Source organism: Notechis scutatus, chromosome Z, assembly GCF_049901735.1.
Source record: "Notechis scutatus isolate UNSWTSFEM ecotype Mainland chromosome Z, rNotScu1.2, whole genome shotgun sequence".
NCBI lineage: Eukaryota > Metazoa > Chordata > Lepidosauria > Squamata > Elapidae > Notechis > Notechis scutatus.
Genome location: NC_142025.1, coordinates 136360698 through 136377930, shown reverse-complemented (window position 1 = coordinate 136377930; position 17233 = coordinate 136360698). Strand labels below are relative to the sequence as shown.

Below are 17233 nucleotides of genomic sequence, written 5' to 3'. Positions count from 1 at the left end.
TGCAAGACAACTTAAACTGCAGGAAGGGGAGGGCCTCTTCTAAATGGCAAATTTCCTACGTGGATTAGCATACCACTTGGAAGCAGATGCTGCAGTGATCTGCCAATCTCACAAGTAGAGATTCTGTTATATATAAATATATATAAATACACGTGTGCCTGCATATTGGAAAGCTGCGGCTGTACTCCAACTATTTGTCTTAAATCAGAATAGAGCTGTAAGGGACCTTTGAGGTCTTCTAGTGCAAGCAGGAGGCCGTTCAGACAAGTGGCTGTCCGGTCTCTTCTTAAAAACCTTCAGTGAAGCACCCACAACTTCTGAAGGCAAGCCATTCCCCTGGTTAATTGTTCTCACTGTTAGGGAGTCTCTCCTTAATTCCAGGTTGCTTCTCTCCTTACTTAGTTTCCATTGTTTCTTGTCAGCCTTCTACACATCACAACACACCTGAAAATGTGGTCATGATATGTGCTGGATTTTTTTAATGGAATCATTTTATAAAACAGGAGGATATTACTCCAAATCCAGAGTCCCCTACTTTTTACTAGATCATGGGGTGACTAATGAAGGACAAAAGAATAGATCTTTTAGCTTCTCCCTTTGTGATAAAGAAGAAGTGACGTATCCAGCAGAGATAAGTTAGCTTTTCCCACTTAGGCCGCACAAAAAGTTAGGCCTTCTTTGGAACTGCGGGTATTGTTTTCTTCTATCAGGCTGCCATTGAAATTTTTCATTATACTGAATAGTCTACAGTCCTTGTTCCCACAAAAGTTATTTTATAGCTTCCTTCAAAATAATAAAAAGGGTAGTATATTTGAAAAAAAAAAAAAAAGATTGTGTTGATGAGATTTGTAATGACCCTTCTGCCTTCTTTTATAACATGCAATAGACACTGGTGCCATACAAGCAAGTTATTATGAGAAACAGTGAGGTGACCTTTGTGTCTTATGATCATGGGGTTCTAAGGAATACCAGAAAGCCATTGCCTGGAGATGGGGAGGAGGAGGTAGCTGAAGAATCGAAATGATAACAGAATAACTTGGAAGGGAACTTTGAGGTCTTCTAGTCGAGCCCCATGCTCAGGCAGGAAACCCTGTAACATTTCAGACAAATGGTTGTCCAATCTCTTCTTAAAAACCTCCAGTGTTAGAGCAGCCACAACTTCTGGAGGCAAGTTGTTCCACTGATTAATTGTTCTGCCAAGAAATTCCTTAGTTCTAGGTTGGTTCTCTCCTTGATTAGTTTCCACCCATTGCTTCTCGTCCTGCCCTCAGGTGCTTTGGAGAATAGCTTGACTCCTTCTTCTTTGTGGCAACCCCTGAGATATTGGAACACTGCTATCATATCACCCGTCCTTCTTTTTATTAAGCTAGACATACCCAATTCCAGCTACCGTTCTGTTTTAGCCTCCAGTCCCCTAATCATCTTTGTTGCTCTTCTCTGCAGTCTTTCTAGAGTGTGGACATCTTTCTTACATTGTGGCAACCAAAACTGGATGCAGTATTCCAAGGTGATCAATTCCTTTGCTATGGATTGGAAGAAGTAATCTACTGATAGCCATTTATCCCTAGGCCAAAGAACGATTTGAGGTAGAAGATCCAGCCCTGCAGCTAAGAAGATAAGAGCACTGGCATGCTTGAACCAGCCTCTGAAATGTACATTGTGTAGGGCTCCGGGGGAGGTATGCAGAACAATCATCACACTAAATAAAATGAAGGAAAAGATCCAGCAAGGAAAGCGCTAAAGCACTCAGCTGCAGGAGAACTGCTCATTTTCATCCTGTAACAAAAGATTAGCCATTCGGCATCTTAGCACAAGGGTGTGTTCATGCATTTAGTTTTAGGTATGAATACAAACACAACATACTTTTTATAACGTAAGAGGCATAGTTCCCACTCTGTTTATTCATAATGCAGCTATTTCCAGATTAGTCTATTATTAGACACCAAGGCCAATGAAGCAAGTCAGACTGCTTATCCCTCCAGGCCTCTATTACCTTCTCTGCTGGCAGATGGCTCTTCATATAACCTCTTGGCACATTTCTAATCATGAAGAAGCAAAGATTACATCTGGAGTTTTTGGCGTGCAAATAAAGTCTCTACTAAAAGCAGGCTTCTTCTAACTTTCCTTTTTTCACAGTAATTTTATTAAAAATGACAGTTAAAAAGAGAAAAATACAAATTAAAAAAGGAATAAAAAATAGAAAGCACAGAACAGAAAAATGGGAGGGGGGGAATAAGAATATAGCAAAAGAAATGATTTCCCCTCAGGTACTGTGGAAACAATTTTAATAGCTTAATCACTTCCCAAAATAAAATTTCTTCCAATATTCCATCACTTATCTATAATTCTTAAAGCTTCATCATTTCAGTTCTGATCAGCAAAAGTTCATTAAGGGTTACCAGAGATAACAATGCTATCTATTTTAACCTTAATCAAATAAACCAATTTTATGTTGCTTCATTTTAATGATCTTGAACTTTACTCCTTCCAAAAGTCCCAAAATTTTCTTTCGTTTTTTTCCCCTAACACTCTTCAAAGTTTTAACACGCCTCTTTTGCAAATCTTGGTTTGTATCTGTTAGGCACAAAAAATCAGGTCCACATTCAAATCATTCAATTTGAAAGTTTAATGATTAAATGATGTTGCTAAAAGCCTATTCACAGGAATCATCTCAAATAATAGTCAGCACTTGGTTAAACGTAGATAAGGGTCAATGGCATTCGGAGAGGGTGGTGATAGTTGTATTTAGCTTGTGATTATGTAATGATTTTAAACTGATGCCTCTTTTAATTCCTTTTCGTGACTCTGCCAGTTCTTCTCCTACAAGATTCATTTTAATTATTAAAACATCAGCTGGTTTCTTTGGTATTCAGAGTATTCCGAATATTATTTTTTTTCCTTATTTTGCTTGAAGTTGTCATTTTTAATCCACTTTCAGATTAGTCTCAATCTTATAAAGGCGCTTTTAAAATTGACCTCTGAGTCCATTGTTCAAAAATATCCTTCAATAATCAAATGTTAAAATATTTTGCTTCATTCTGCATGAGTACGTCAAACTGAAGTGTTCTTTTAACTATAATATTTAGTTCCTTCTGGTTCCCCCTTAGTTTCTATTCTTTAGGGTCTCTTTTTATTAATTTTTTAAAAACAGAATTCAAAACAAAAACATCCTTTCACAGGAAGGATTCTTATAATTAATTTCAAAATCTTATTCTAAATCCATCTGGGCTTTTAATCCATTCTTTTTCAAAATCAAAGTTCTAATCAACCCTTTGTTGTTTATTTCAAAAGGAAAAAACTTAAAAAATCTTTAAACCTGTATTTAAAATTTTTTTAAGAAGTATTGCTGAAAACTCACCTAGTGCTTTAAAACTTGTCAATACTGAACACGTAATTACCCCCACCTTTAGGTCTATCTGTGGCCCAGGGCCTATAGAATAATATTGTAATCCCCACTCCTATGAAGCTTTAGCTATTCTGCAGTTTTAATAAACACACTTAAAGATCTGCTCTAAAACCAAGTTTGCCTTTGTGATAGTTACCACCTTAAACAAGATCCCTTGCCTCTAAATCAGGTGTGTCCAACTGGCAGCCTGTAGGCTGCACGCAGCTCTGGATAGCTACTAATGCAGCCCGAGATCATAAAAAAATAAAGGAAGTTTATTATTTATATATATATCTTAACTATATATTTTATACAGCTAGTCCATGACATATAATTCATTTAGCGAGCCTTCAAATTTACCATGGCACTGAAAAATGTGACTTATGACTATGTCACATAACTATTGTAGCATCCCCATGATTACATGACTAAAATTCAGATGATTGGCAACTGGATCCTATTTATGATGGCTGCACTGCCCCTGGGTCACGTGATCACTTTTTGCAACCTTCTGCCAAGCAAAGTCAATGGGGAAGCCATGTTGTAAAAAATATCCTAATAAAGAGGAACACAAACCACAAACAGTAATTCTTACTTTCAAGATTTAGAGGTTTATTTCATGAGCAATTTGAAACATGAATAGCCATTGTAACACAACTTATCTCAATAACCCATTGCAATGAGGTCCACTGACACAGCTGAGTCCAGCAAGGAGTAGCTAGGCCAGTGGCCCTGAATTCATCCCAAGACATTCTTTTTATACTTTTCTGCGCGCATTTCACAATTTATTTCCTTGTTCTTTCTTACTGACAGACAGTCTCCACATATATCCATGTACATTTCAAACCTCTATCCATCAGCTACTTTCATTTCCTTATTTCTCGCGCTTTTCAAAACTACGTAGTTTGCAATTTTACAGCAACAACTCAGCAGGATTACAAATAGTTCTGATACACTTTGAAAACTTTGGTTCGTGTAGCTTTTTGGGGGGCCTGCTATCCTTCTGAGACCTATGGACTCTGGTAGTCCAACAGATTATTTTTCCGTTTCTCACAGTCCCACCTTGGTCCTTGAGGACAACACAAACAATTGATCATATAGTACCTAGCACATCAGCTGTTTAAATTGTGAGTTGTAAGTAATTAATTAATAAACCAAAACATCCTTCATTTAAGATGAAGGAGGACAGCTACTTTGATTAAAAGGCATTTCAGCAAGGCAAATACATAAAAGGCTGAACCATTTGAATGGTGGGACATGCAACCCTAAATACAACAAGGAACTGAAGACGAGCAATGCAGTGCTGGTCCAGATTGCAGGCAGAAAACCTCTCCTAATGCAGGCTCTTTCTTGCAGTTGTTGCTGGGCTCCCATGTAGTTGTTTTATCACTTGTCGATTACAAGTAGAGATGAGTTGATTTGACACTAACTGTTGTCTTGGTCGAAGTTTACACGGAGAGAGGGGAAGCAGAGGTTACTAGCACTTGCTCCCTTGTTGGGCAAAGCTTCAGTCTTTGCCTTGGTGCAGCCAAATGACTGAGGCTGAGCGACTTCCTCGTCTGGGGTTGGTATTTTCTTACAGTGCAAAGCATGCACCCAGAAAGCTAAACCCTGACACTTCACAGCTGTATTGGTGGTCAGGAAGACCTGGAACAGACCCTTCCAATGAGGAGTCAGGCAATTTTCCATTGGAACACTTTTGCAGGGATGCAATTGTTCAGGCTGGTGTGCTCTTATTGGGAGATAAGAGCACACCAGCTTTAATTTTCATCCAGTCCCACATTTGCAAACATTTGCTCTGCATTTCCCCCCAAGCCAGATTCCTTTAGCCGTATTTTATACAGCTTAAATTTGCAGCTGCTGGGTTGTTGTTTTTTTAAATTTTATCCAAATATCCCTTCACCCCTCACATACAAGACTTCCTCTATGAATGAGTCACATTCACAGCTGAGTGTATTTGTACAGTTCACAATGGAATAAAATTTCCTGACAAAGATTGTGGGCTCGCAGCTTGCAAATAAACTAGAAAGCAGTTAAATCTTCTGCGTCTAAAAATTTTATACTGAAAGTTCCAAAAATCTGGCAAAAGTTTGCATGGTGACCAGTTCATAGACATAACCATCCTAGACCAAGAGCACACCCCTCCCCCCCCCCATCATAAAGCAAGGGCATCCAACAGTAAATGAGCAGAGGAAGAGAGCTGGGAGAAAGGAAATACACATTAACTCTATGGATAATGAATATAATTCTGGACCACTGGGGGAAAAGGCCTTCCTTTTCTATGGAAGAGGAGTCGGGCTCAGACGCTTGGGGTTACATTAACATCCCACAACCAGTCAAGCCAATTGCTACAAACCAATTACTTCATCCTTTCAATACGTCTCAATCTCTCGAACAATTAAAGTTGTGGAAGGGGAACTTTATTACTTTCTGTTATTTTTTTTTCCCCCTTTTCTTTTCCCAGGCAGTCATGAGCACTTCCTAACAGTGTGTTCTTGTTATACTGGAGAATGACTACCAAGGGGTAAGAGGGATAGTGAGCCCTGTCAACAAGAACAAGGCAGTCCCTTATATACGGAAAAAGTCCACTCCCTGTCAAACAACAATAATAAAAGACACACCACCCCAGCAAGCAAGCTGACCCTTATCTATGGGGAAGGTGGTGTCCACAAGTAACAGGAACAGAACTAAAGCACACACAGAACAAAAATAGAAAGCATTGAAGCAGAAGGTGGGTGGGTGGGGAAATACTGAATAATTGAAGAAATACGCCGTGACAATAATATACAATCAGAACATACGTATCTACTGGAAATCTGCTACCACTATGTCCCATCCATTGTTGCATCCATCACACACAGGATGACAATCATAACCATGAGGTCAACAACAATAATCAATAATACAACTATAAACACAAAAACCAGCACATCCAACTGGTCAAAAGTAATAGCATGAAAACAACATCTTTATCAAACACCAGCATAACAGCTGGTTGAAAACTCTCTTCTTTTCTTCCCTTTTCTTACAAAACTTCTTTTCCTGTAGGGTGTCGTTAATGGTGAAAGCAAGCATATACTGCCAAAACGAAACCACATAATACACAAGGGCACAACCCTCACCCAATACAAGGAAGTGATCAGCTCCCAGGGGAGACTATGTTCCGCCACAGGACCAGTCCATACTGTTTTCCAGCGAAATATGTTGGGCAAGACTCGGGCCTGTCTCTTAAGCAAGTCCAGTTGTGACCCTTCCCTTGTGACCGAATTCGGGAAAGGTTATCTGCTATCCTTCTGAAACCTATGGACTCTGGTAGTCCAATAGGCTATTTTTCCATTTCTCACAGCCAGATTCACTTAACAACTGTGTTACTAACAACTGCAGCGATTTGCTTAACAACTGTGCCAAGAAAAGTCATAAAATGGGACACAATTCACTTAACAATTGTCTCACTTAGCAACAAAAATGGTGGGCTCAATTGTGGTCATAAGTCAAGGACCAGTTGTATGCAGTCCAAGTCCATTCTTCTTTACCCAGACAAGTCAAAAGGTTGGACACACCTGCTCTAAATCTTGCAATAATCCACTTATATGCCTATTAAAAAAAAATCAAAAGCCAAGCCTGTTGGCTTCTGGGAACTGGAAATGGGAGGAGGCCGACTCTGTCATGCCCAAAGGGAGGTCGAATTGTCATGAGTCATTCCTGCCCAGGGGCAACACCTAGTCGTGACATCTTGGCTGTTCTTGAAATGTGTCCAGAGAAGGAAGTGAATAAGGAAGGATGGGGCCAACCCTAACCTCTAATTTTAGATCTAGAACGAGCTTAAGATGTTACTGAGTCATCTCTAAATCAGCTTCCAGTCTAACAAATTACCTTGTGTTTGTCCTGAGGGTGAAGGGACAAAGGGCTGTGCTATATTAAGCCAGAAGGCTTAACACACAGCAAACAAATTAGGGAAGCCTCTTTTCAGTTGGGTTCGGGAGGTCAAGGCCTTGGAATAGACTACCCGGTGAGATGGATTTATAGGACTTGTATATCAATGACAATCTGGGTGGAACAGCTGTACAAATTCAAACACAATGCTGGGAAGACCACCTGAGACCTTGAAGGAAGTATTAGGAGTAACTATGGCCAAATGCTATGTAGCACATTCAAGCAATAATCTTCTTCAACTGCTGCTCCACAATTACCACACGCTGAAAATACCTCTCAAAATGGAGTCTGTATAGCCACTAATAGATGTGTCCTCCAGGTTTTTATCGAACTCGGGGGTGAGTAACTATGGCCCCTTTAGGACTTGTGGACTTCAACTCCCAGAATTCCTGTCTGGCTGTCTCAGTTGGAAGTCCATAGGTTGTAAAGTTGCCATAACTGCCCACCATGATCGAACTCATTTTAACCCTCTACTTTTTCGAGAATTGAAGTCTAACATAAACGGTTGAGGAAGGACAACCTACATGCTCTTTTGTATCTATGCCTTCAGACAGTCATTATGTAACTGATTGAGAAATGACTATATTCAAATACCAATTTTAAAATCTTTTTATTATATTCAAACACGGTAATTTCAATTCCCTGTTCTTCAAAACAATGGCAGCTGTGCTGCTGAATAAACAAGTACAATATAGAGACTTCTTTGGAAAAAAAAATACTCATGCGATATTGCACATTTAAGTTTCTCTGCATTTTTTCTTCTGGTATTTGTTGGCAATGCAGCCATATAGAAAATACTTCTGTTATGTACAGATATTTATGGAGGAAGATGGGGGAATCCCTGGACCAGGACAGATGGAGGGAAGAAAAGTGGGGAATCGGAAGAGGGAGACATGGCAGAAAAGGAAGGGATTATTTATTTTGGCAAAGGAGTCTTGGCTCATGATAGCGCAGGAAACACACACACACACACAAACAGGATTTTCGGGGGAGTACTTTGGACCCGTTTTTCTCTTGGAATTACTTCTAGCCCTCAGTTTCACTTTGAAGTACTTCTAGCCCTCAGTTTTAACATTGAAAGTATTGGATTGCATGCGTGCAAGGAAGCGAAATATGGGACCGCCACTAAGCTGGAACTCCAGATTTCTTCTGGGAGACGAATGGTGCCCAGGGAGCTAGGAAATGAAAGGTCAAGGAGGCACAGCTGCTGGAGAAGCAGGAGTGAAGGCTGGCAATTAATGTCACCGTTGTCAAGTATGGGCTTTGGCTATGGCCTCTCTTATTGGCTTCAAGCCTCATGGTAATAGTGCCAGCATCATCACCAGGCTGGGTGTTGGCAGAAGGCTACGGTCCAAATGGTGGAAGGAAGAAAGGAAGGAAGGAGAAAGAGGCAGGTTTCCTTTGGCCTGAGTTAGGCAAGAAAGCTCAGGTACAATTCTGAAAAATCCACCGAGCTTTATAGACATTCAAAGACCGCAGAGGAGAGGGGACAACTCAATCTTTGCACCTGAGTATTAAAGATGCAAAGAGAAAGGAGCAGAACCTCCACAGCATTGCTGCCTCTCTCACCCCACCATCGACATTCATTGTCATCCTCACAAGTAATCAGGCGCAATTCTCCAGCCTCCTCTGGTGGATGGCCAAGAGATTTCTCATGGCTTTGGGCTAGCCAAGACCGCTGTGGGGTCCCAGCCAGGGGTGGGATTCTACCAGTTCACACCTATGCTCTAGAACTGGTTGTTAACATTCTAAGCAGTTCGGAGAACCGGTTGTTAGAAGAAATTACTGGCCTAATCCTGTAAGCAAGGCAGGAAGGAAACATTCTGGTGTTGCTTACAGAAACTGCCTCTCCATTAACCCTTATTACATTCTTGGCAGGACTAGACTTCCTGTCTCTGGAACTTCTCTGGAGTTTGTTTCCCCTCCTTTGCTAATACTTTGGTTGTGTGGATTGACCATTCAAAGTTACAATGGCACTGAAAAAAGTGACCATTTTTCACAATTACGACTGTTGCAGCATCCCCACAGTCATGAGAAGCCAGGCGAGGAGATGCGTGCCTCGATGTGAGTGATATTGAGTTGGCCACGCCCAGCCAGTCACATGACCACCAAGCCATGTACACCCAGTCACATGACCAATCCACGCCCACAGAATTGGTTGTTAAAATTTTTGAATCCCACCCCTGGTCCCAGCTACAACCTGACTGCTCACTTCTTTTAGCTTGCAAAGACCAGATGCCACCCTCCACCCGACCCATTAATGCTTGCCAGCCTCTTGCAGCATTTGCTAGTCAGGATGGTGGTGATGGAAGAACGCTAAGACCAGCAACCCGAAATATTTCTTCCAACCAATTGCATCGCCGCTACCGGGTAATTTTGCTCTTGGGCTGCCAAGTTTAGCCATAAGAGACACCCTAATGACCTGGTGGTCAAGAAGGCCTGTTGATCCCATTTCCCCACAGCAACGATAGCGGCCACCCCACTTCTACGGGTTCCCAGAAAGACTGGTTCCTATCATCCCTACGCCCCTTGTTCCCTGGAGAAAAAGCAACGAAACAAAAAGCATCACTGAAGGAAGCCACAAAATAAATACTGTCTCTGGAAGGAGAAGGGCCAGGAGAGGAGAAGCGGGCATCAAGACAAACTTCTGGGGAAAACAATAGTTGGTGGCGCCTATTTGGCCGAGCCTCAGAACAGCCCGTGTTTGGAGCGCCTGGGTGGTGAGAAGAAGGTGGCCACCCCTATCCTCATCTATTTCTCCTGTCCCTGACCAGGATCTTGGTACACGTGGTGGTGGGGTGTGTGGAAGAAGGTCCCTGCTTCACAGAGAAACCGGGGGGGACAGTGACAGCAGCTGGTGGTTCACTTGGAGAGCTTGCTGATCACACGAATAAGAGCGGCGTTTTCGTCTTTAAGACGCTGGTTGTCGGCTTTCAAATCTGAAAGAGCCTGCGAAGGGAGAGGCAGATACAAAGTCAAACTCCCAAGGCACTTCTTTCGATTACAGGTAGTCCTCGACTTGCAACCATTCTTTTAATGACCATTCGAAGTTGCTACGGAACTGAAATAAGGGATTTATGACCGCTTTTCACGCATACAATCGTGGCGGCGTTCCCATCGTCACGTAATCGGAATTTGGATGCTTTGGCAACTGACCTTATGGTAATGGGGGGGTCACATGGTCCCCTTTTGCAACCTTCTGACAAGCAAAGTCAATGGGGAAGCCACTTAACGGCCACGGTACTAACTTAACATCTGGAGTGATTCGCTTAACTGTGGCAAGAAAGATCGTAAAATGGGGCAAAGCTAACTTAACAAGGGTCCTACTTAGCGACAGAAATTTTGGGCTCAATTGTGGTTGTAACCCGAGGACTACCCGCATTGCAAATTTATTTCCTCCCTGCCACCTCCTCCTTCCTCGCTCCCAGCCAAGCTACCCAGTTTAACCGGAGCAGGGGCTCCTTCCACCAGGGAGGAATTACCTTCAATTCTTCCTCCAGCTCAGCAGCTTTCCTTTCCAAAGCGCGACGCTCCTGGGTTCGGCACAGGTGGGACAAAGAGATGAAGTGAGAGTGGAAGCAGAAAAGGAATCCTAAGCAAACTTTCATGCTGAGTAGGGAGAAATCAACCTCTACAGAATAAAACTGGACAAACTGAATGTTGTGCAGTTTAGAATTTCTACAGGCCATCATATATAACTAGTCATTTTCCTGGTAAACACAAGTGGAGATAGCCAGGAACTCCTCTCCTTCTAGGGCAGGGTACAAATCATTTAGATGTGTACACAATTGGCCTTGAAATCCCAGCCTTTAGTGGGTGTAAAAATGTCCACTCAATCACTGTACTCTCCTCAACAGCATAACTGCCTCACGGACAGGCTTCTCCCAAAAGGTGGCATCCACCCGTTGGATAGATCAGTTTTGGCAATGCAGGAGAGGGGAAGGAATAGGAAGGAAGGAAGGAACAAAAATACTCACAAATCTCTCTAGCTCTAGAAGAGCCGGCCGCTCAGCAAAGCGCTCCTGCCTCTGGAAAGGACAAACAGCACAAAAAAAAAAAAGATTTAAAATAATCCCTGTGCTTATTTTTGTTAACATTTATAACCTTCCCCTTTGCAGGTCTGAAGACAGGATATGACTGATAAAATAAGCCATACAATACAGCAATACACAACCGAGGGAAGACAGGAATGAGAACCTGAGGGACAGAAGTGGTTTATTATTTGGGGAGGGCGTTCTACAGATTTTGTGGGTGGGGGGTGAGGGGGGAAATCACAGAAAATCCAGAAATGCACCTCAGCTGAAGATCACACTCTATACCAGCAAGTTCAGAGAGGTAAAAACTGGATCAATGTTCCCTAGACCAGAAGGAAGGCTAGGCAAGCAAACTACCTTACATCTGTCAATTCAGTCACTTTCTTAAGATATCCACAGGTGAACCAGAATTGTAAATATTGGGAGAAACAGCAGCCAATCCAAGATCACTCAGCACAATAGGTTGGTGGTTTTTTTTTTTTTTTTAAAGAAAAACTGTCCCAGATTAATTGCAAAGATGGAAATCTAAAGCAAATATACACTAAGGCTTTGCATTTTATTTACCTGCTAACTTTAACTTTTAACTCTGTTAACTCCTTTCATTCTGGAAGTCTAGGGATGGTAGGTGGGAATGATGAAGGGTGGAGAAATGCTGCCTAGGGAAGAGTCAGGTAAGTGGGAGCACAGCCCACAGCCGTGTAGTGGAGCTGAGCAAGAAGCTCAACAGGGACCCTCCGTAAATTACTGTAGGAGAATTACACTTTCAGGCTTGCAAAGATTCTGTAAACACAGCTTTACGATGAAACAGAATCAGAGTATTTGGGCTGTTTCATTTCTGGTTTTCCTCACGGGCTGGGAAGGAGGCATATGTGGTGCTCCATCCTTCCATTTTCGCCCACAACAGCAGCCCTGAGAGGTGGAAAGCGAGAGACCGTGAATTCAAATCTTAGCCATGAAAGTCAGGTGGATGACCTTGGGCCGGTCACTCTCTTTCAAGTCCAGCTCACTTCACAGGGTGGTTGTTGTGGGGAAAATAGGAGGAAGGTAGGTTGTGGCATGTTCGCTGCCTTGAGTTAGTTGTAAAAACAACGAAGGTAGGATATAAATGAAATAACTGGCCCCAGATATCTAAAGAACTTCTGTTGCATAGGATGGACCTGAGTATCCCTACTCCTGACCCTAGACTTTAAGCACATCACTTCTGTATTCCAATAACAAAAAAGGAGATTTTGGCTCTACAGTCTCTCCAGTCTTCGCCAGAGTTGCATGCTGATGCTCTCAGTCCCAATATGCCTCTCCAGTCCTCCCCCTGCCCCTACCTGGGTCACTCTTTCCAGCTCCAGCTTAATCTGCGTCAGTTGGAGCTGCGCCTCCTGCAACTGTTCCTTCAGCTTTTCATTCTCAATCAAGAGATCTTCATACAGCTTATAGTTACACGTGGGAGGGGGGAAAAAAGGGGGAGGGTGGGAATAAAAAGAAAGGAGGCAAGGAGAAAGATAAGCAAGTGCAAGATACATCAGCATTCCTTTGCAGCCATTTTTTTTTTTTTTTTTTTGCCTTCCCCGGTAAGTGCAAAACCCCACTTCTCCAAGCACTAACTTTCTTGTAATAGTTGTCTGGTTCTTCTCTGCAGCCTGACGGTGCGCTGTTCCCTCTCTGGCAGCCAGGAGGTGCTGTCCGGTTTGGCAGGAGGCTGTTTAAGTGATCACTGAAAAGCAGCAGCAGAAGGAGGTGGTCAGCACTGCCCCCTGCTGGCTACTCCTTTGCATGATGCAAAATTCAGATAGGTGCAATATTAATTTGGAGAAAAAGACTCAAAAGGAAAACAACAGGTCTAGGGGTGCTTTAACACAACAACAACAACAATATATGCCAGCTTTGTGTGTTACTGCAGAAATGGGTGTCTTCTAGCCTGGGAGGAGGCTGCCGAGACTGTAGTCAATGACCAACCTAACATTTCTGGAATAAACCAAGCTTCAGGAGGGGACAAAATGGAAGAAGCATTTTTTTTTTTTTGGTGTGGGGGGAGAAATTCCAGAAAGAAATTAGTGCTTTTAAAACAGGAGTGTCAAACTCAATGTCATTGAGGGCCGCATCGGTCGTGTTTGACCTCAGTGTGTGGGTGTGATCAGGGTGGGCAGGACCAGCTCAATGTCACTCATGTCGGGGGAGGGGGGGAGGCTCCCAGGCTCCATTTTCAGCTGCGAAAGCCTCCTGCAGCGCTCTGCCAGTGAAAACGCTCCCGAGCTCTGTTTTGGCTGGCAGAGTGCTGGAGGAGGCCGTTGTAACTGAAAACTGAGCTTGGGAGGGTGTCCCCGACATGAGTGATGTCAAGCTGGCGGAGGCACTGTGGGCCAGACCTTCGCTGACTTTCCAGGGCCACCCGCAGGCCAGACCTAAGCACTACATGGGCCGGAGTTTGACTCCCCTGCTCTAAACACACGCGGATATACGACATGGATCAAGCATTTCAAGAGCCTCTGTGGCCCAGTGGTTAGAGTGGTGTACTGCAGGCCACTTCTGCTGACTATCGGCTATTCAAATTCCACCAGGCTCAAGGTTGACTCGGCCTTCCATCCTTCCGAGGTGGATAAAATGAGAACCCAGAGTGCTGGGGGCAAAAGGCTGACTCTGTAAAAAATGCTTAGAGAGGGCTTTAATGCACTATAAAGCGATATATAAGTGTTATTGCTATTTCAGCCTCTGAGAGAGGTTTTAGCAGCTACACCCAATCCACGGCTACTTACATGCGATCACAGTTTCTGGAAGTTAAGTCGGGGCCATAGGACTTCTTTTCTTCCTGTTTGAAATGTTTCCCTGCTCCTCCAAGTAGCTACTTCAATCTGAAGTCTACTCGGATAAGCAGCGAAATGTTGCCAACTGACAAGAAAAGAAATCCAGTTGCCATGACTCAACTTCCAGACAAGGCTACCTGAATGGCTGAGAATCTTTACCTGTAACATAGTGATCAGCGTTTGTTGCTGCCCTTGTTTTAAGACCCTACGGGGCAATGAAGGTGAATCTTTCACACGTGGGTCACATGCCATGTCTATTTTGGTGACATGCCAGGGGTCTAGAAGACCCTCTGGAAGTTGTGCAAGAGGGCCTTGCTCTCACACGGCCTCTGAAATGCATGTGAGAATGGGGTGTCATTCTCCATGCCTTTTAGAAGCTACGAGGCCACACAAGAGCCTTTTCTGAAGCTTCCAGGCCTCATGCAATCCGGAGCTGCCTTGGACAGCATTTTGAAAAATATTTACTATTACGGCATGTATGCATTTTTTAAACAATCGATTTAAAGAATTTATTACTTGTTATGAATTGTTTCTTTTGTCCAGGTGTGTGTGTGTGTGGGGGGTTGGATGAGGAGAGAGGAGGAAGGGGAGGGAAGGAGAGACAGACAGACATGCCAGCAGAGTCAAAACAAACATTTTCTGAATTTTTGACATTCTGCGCCCAAAGGTTTGCCATCACTGGTACAGGGGAATCTACCTGCTGTGTACTGATGGATCTTCATTATGTTCAGTGTCTTCATCTTCCTCCCCCTAGAAAAAGAAAAAAAAATGCAGATCACAGGCTCTCAAGAGGCTCTACATCAGGGGTGTCCAACCTTGGCAACTTTAAGACTTGTGGACTTCAACTCCCAGAATTCCTCAGCCAGCAAAGCTGAAGTCCACAAGTCTTAAAGTTGCCAAGGTTGGACACCCCTGCTCTACATAGTAAACATGGGCACACATAAAAGGCATCCAGAAGATTCACTGTAACCTCCTACTTGTAGCCTGAACTCCACCCTTCCTCCAGGGGATACCCTTCTTGTTTACCTCTGAGTTTCCTCCCAAACCGGTGATGCGCCTCTCTCGCCGGCCTTTCCTGCGGTCTCGGATAGCCAGCCTGTTCCGGAGGTCTGTGTCCAGCTCGGAGCCAGCCTTATCGACTTCCGTTCCTGCAGTTTAAAAGAAGGACAGGCAGCTGAGTTTGGGCTGTTGACCTCCCAAGTTCAACAGCACAGCTTGGAGGAGACAAAAGCTTCAAGACTTCCTTGTGCAAACACACGGGGAGAGAATGAAACGAGTCAGGATCGAAGGAGCTAATGCCAGTCCACAGTGAAACATGCCAAGCAGGCAAACTGAAAACGGAGGAGAAAAAGAAACAAAGAAAGAAAGAAAGAAAAATAGTCACCTGAATACAAGGGTTACCTTTTTGGAGCTGCGAATTCACCACTAGCGGATTCACAGTATAAACGGAAGAACTGTCTGAACTGAGGAGCCGGAATCGCCTAGCGGAGTCCTGAATGAGGTGTTGGAGAATGAAGTTAGGGAGAATAAGAAGGAAGACCAATTGCAAACAAGCTTTGCCCTGACTCAGGGCAACAGGGCCGTATTTTGTAGAGGGCCAAACTAAAGCTTGGGGTGACTGAAAAGGGTTGTATGGTGAGTGCCGCTATTGCACTCCAGGAGGACGTGCCAAATTACACCAGATCCTCAACTCAACCCAAGGCCAGCAGAGACACACGAGGAAAGCCACTCCCTCTCCATCCCATTCCAAAGGGTGATTAGTATCCTGCTCTCAGCCTGGCAATGGCCGCTTCCTTTTTCCTTTCAGAGGCCCTTTGCAAGGATCTGTATCCTGTAGCATCCATCGTCCTGTCATAGAACAGGCCTAATCTCTCTTCCCTGATCCATTTCTCATTAGATCAGGTTCTCTCCTGCCCGGGACTTTCTACAATGCTGGAGGGGCTGGACTGCAATCCACCCACCTCAATGGGTCCCTACCGTGGTCTCTTGAGGTTGCTGTTCCCCATCTTTGTTCCGCTTTTCCTCCTCCTTGTTCCTTTGTTCTGAAGGAGTTTTGGAATCGCTGGTCCAGACCATGGTCTTCTCAGCCTCCTTTAGGTCCGTAAGCGTTACTCCCTAAAAAGGGTACGGGGAGGCCAAAAAAAAAGGGGGGGGGAGGAGGGGGGAACGTGGGGATGGAGGAAATAGAGAAAGGGGAAAGTGTATCCATCAGTAAAATACCTTGCCTGATGGGATGGTGGACAAGAAAAGTTTCGTGAAGTTTCGAGTTAGGCCAAGAAAGCAGTGCCTGAATTGGTGCCACCTGCGTGACATCACCTTCAAGCTTCAGCCAGGTTCTTCTGCACCAACCCTTACCTGTGTGGAGCGTCTGGATTGTCTCATGAGCCTAGAACGGGCTTTTCTTTGGGATTCAGACTCTTCATCTCGCACTGGCGTCTGGTATGACCTAGCAGGAAGACACCTGGTGGTTAGGCAGCACGTAAAGGTTTTCCCTCATACTTTCTATAGCTTTGAGCCCCCACCCCCACCCCGTCCCCAGTTCCTGCCAAGCCTCGTAGAGCTGCTGCATTGGTGGGACATTGGGACAGGGAAAGGAGACTCTGTGTAAATTTTGCCAAGTGTTGGTTTTTGCATGGCTTCTTCCACTTTTCCTGGCCAAACACCGTACCTTCCATTTTGCCAAGTAAAGCCGTTAGCCATGCCAGAGAGATGGAATGAAATGGAAGAGATGGAGGAGGGAAAAAGCAGCTGGCAGCGCCCCTTTCGTTTTGTCAAGCCCAGTGGGTCAGAGAGAGAGATTTTCCAAGGTGGCATACAGGCATATGTGCCATCCTATATGGAGCATTTAGCCCAACACAGAAAGCCTGTCCTTCTTCTATCAGACCCAATTGATAAGCAAGATCAAACAGACGCTGGGAATAAATGTCTGGCCCAAATACTCTCCCTTTTGATACTATGAAGCAGGCACCTATACACCAGTAACGAAAGTTAATAAAAATGCAAGGAACTCAAATAAATTTAAGGCCAGAGGATCAGGATAATAACTGCACCAAAAGAGGCCAGCCCATTTGACTTTCTATCATGGC

At 43.8% G+C, this 17233-nt stretch overlaps 1 protein-coding gene across 4 annotated transcripts in view; it reads right to left on the bottom strand.

The window, feature by feature from the left end:
- Window positions 1-5250: 5250 nt before the first annotated feature.
- Window positions 5251-17233, bottom strand: part of PPP1R12C (protein phosphatase 1 regulatory subunit 12C) — a 47840-nt gene continuing 35857 nt past the window's right edge. For all 4 annotated transcript variants that reach the window (XM_087948355.1, XM_087948356.1, XM_087948357.1 and 1 more), the window contains 10 exons: window positions 16503-16593; window positions 16125-16262; window positions 15549-15639; window positions 15174-15295; window positions 14845-14897; window positions 12952-13060; window positions 12672-12776; window positions 11296-11346; window positions 10801-10851; window positions 5251-10267 (listed from right to left, as the gene is read on the bottom strand). In XM_087948355.1, coding sequence (XP_087804481.1) covers window positions 10181-10267; window positions 10801-10851; window positions 11296-11346; window positions 12672-12776; window positions 12952-13060; window positions 14845-14897; window positions 15174-15295; window positions 15549-15639; window positions 16125-16262; window positions 16503-16593 — 898 coding nt within the window. In that variant the 3' untranslated portion in view covers window positions 5251-10180. The remainder of the gene's footprint in view (window positions 10268-10800; window positions 10852-11295; window positions 11347-12671; window positions 12777-12951; window positions 13061-14844; window positions 14898-15173; window positions 15296-15548; window positions 15640-16124; window positions 16263-16502; window positions 16594-17233) is intronic.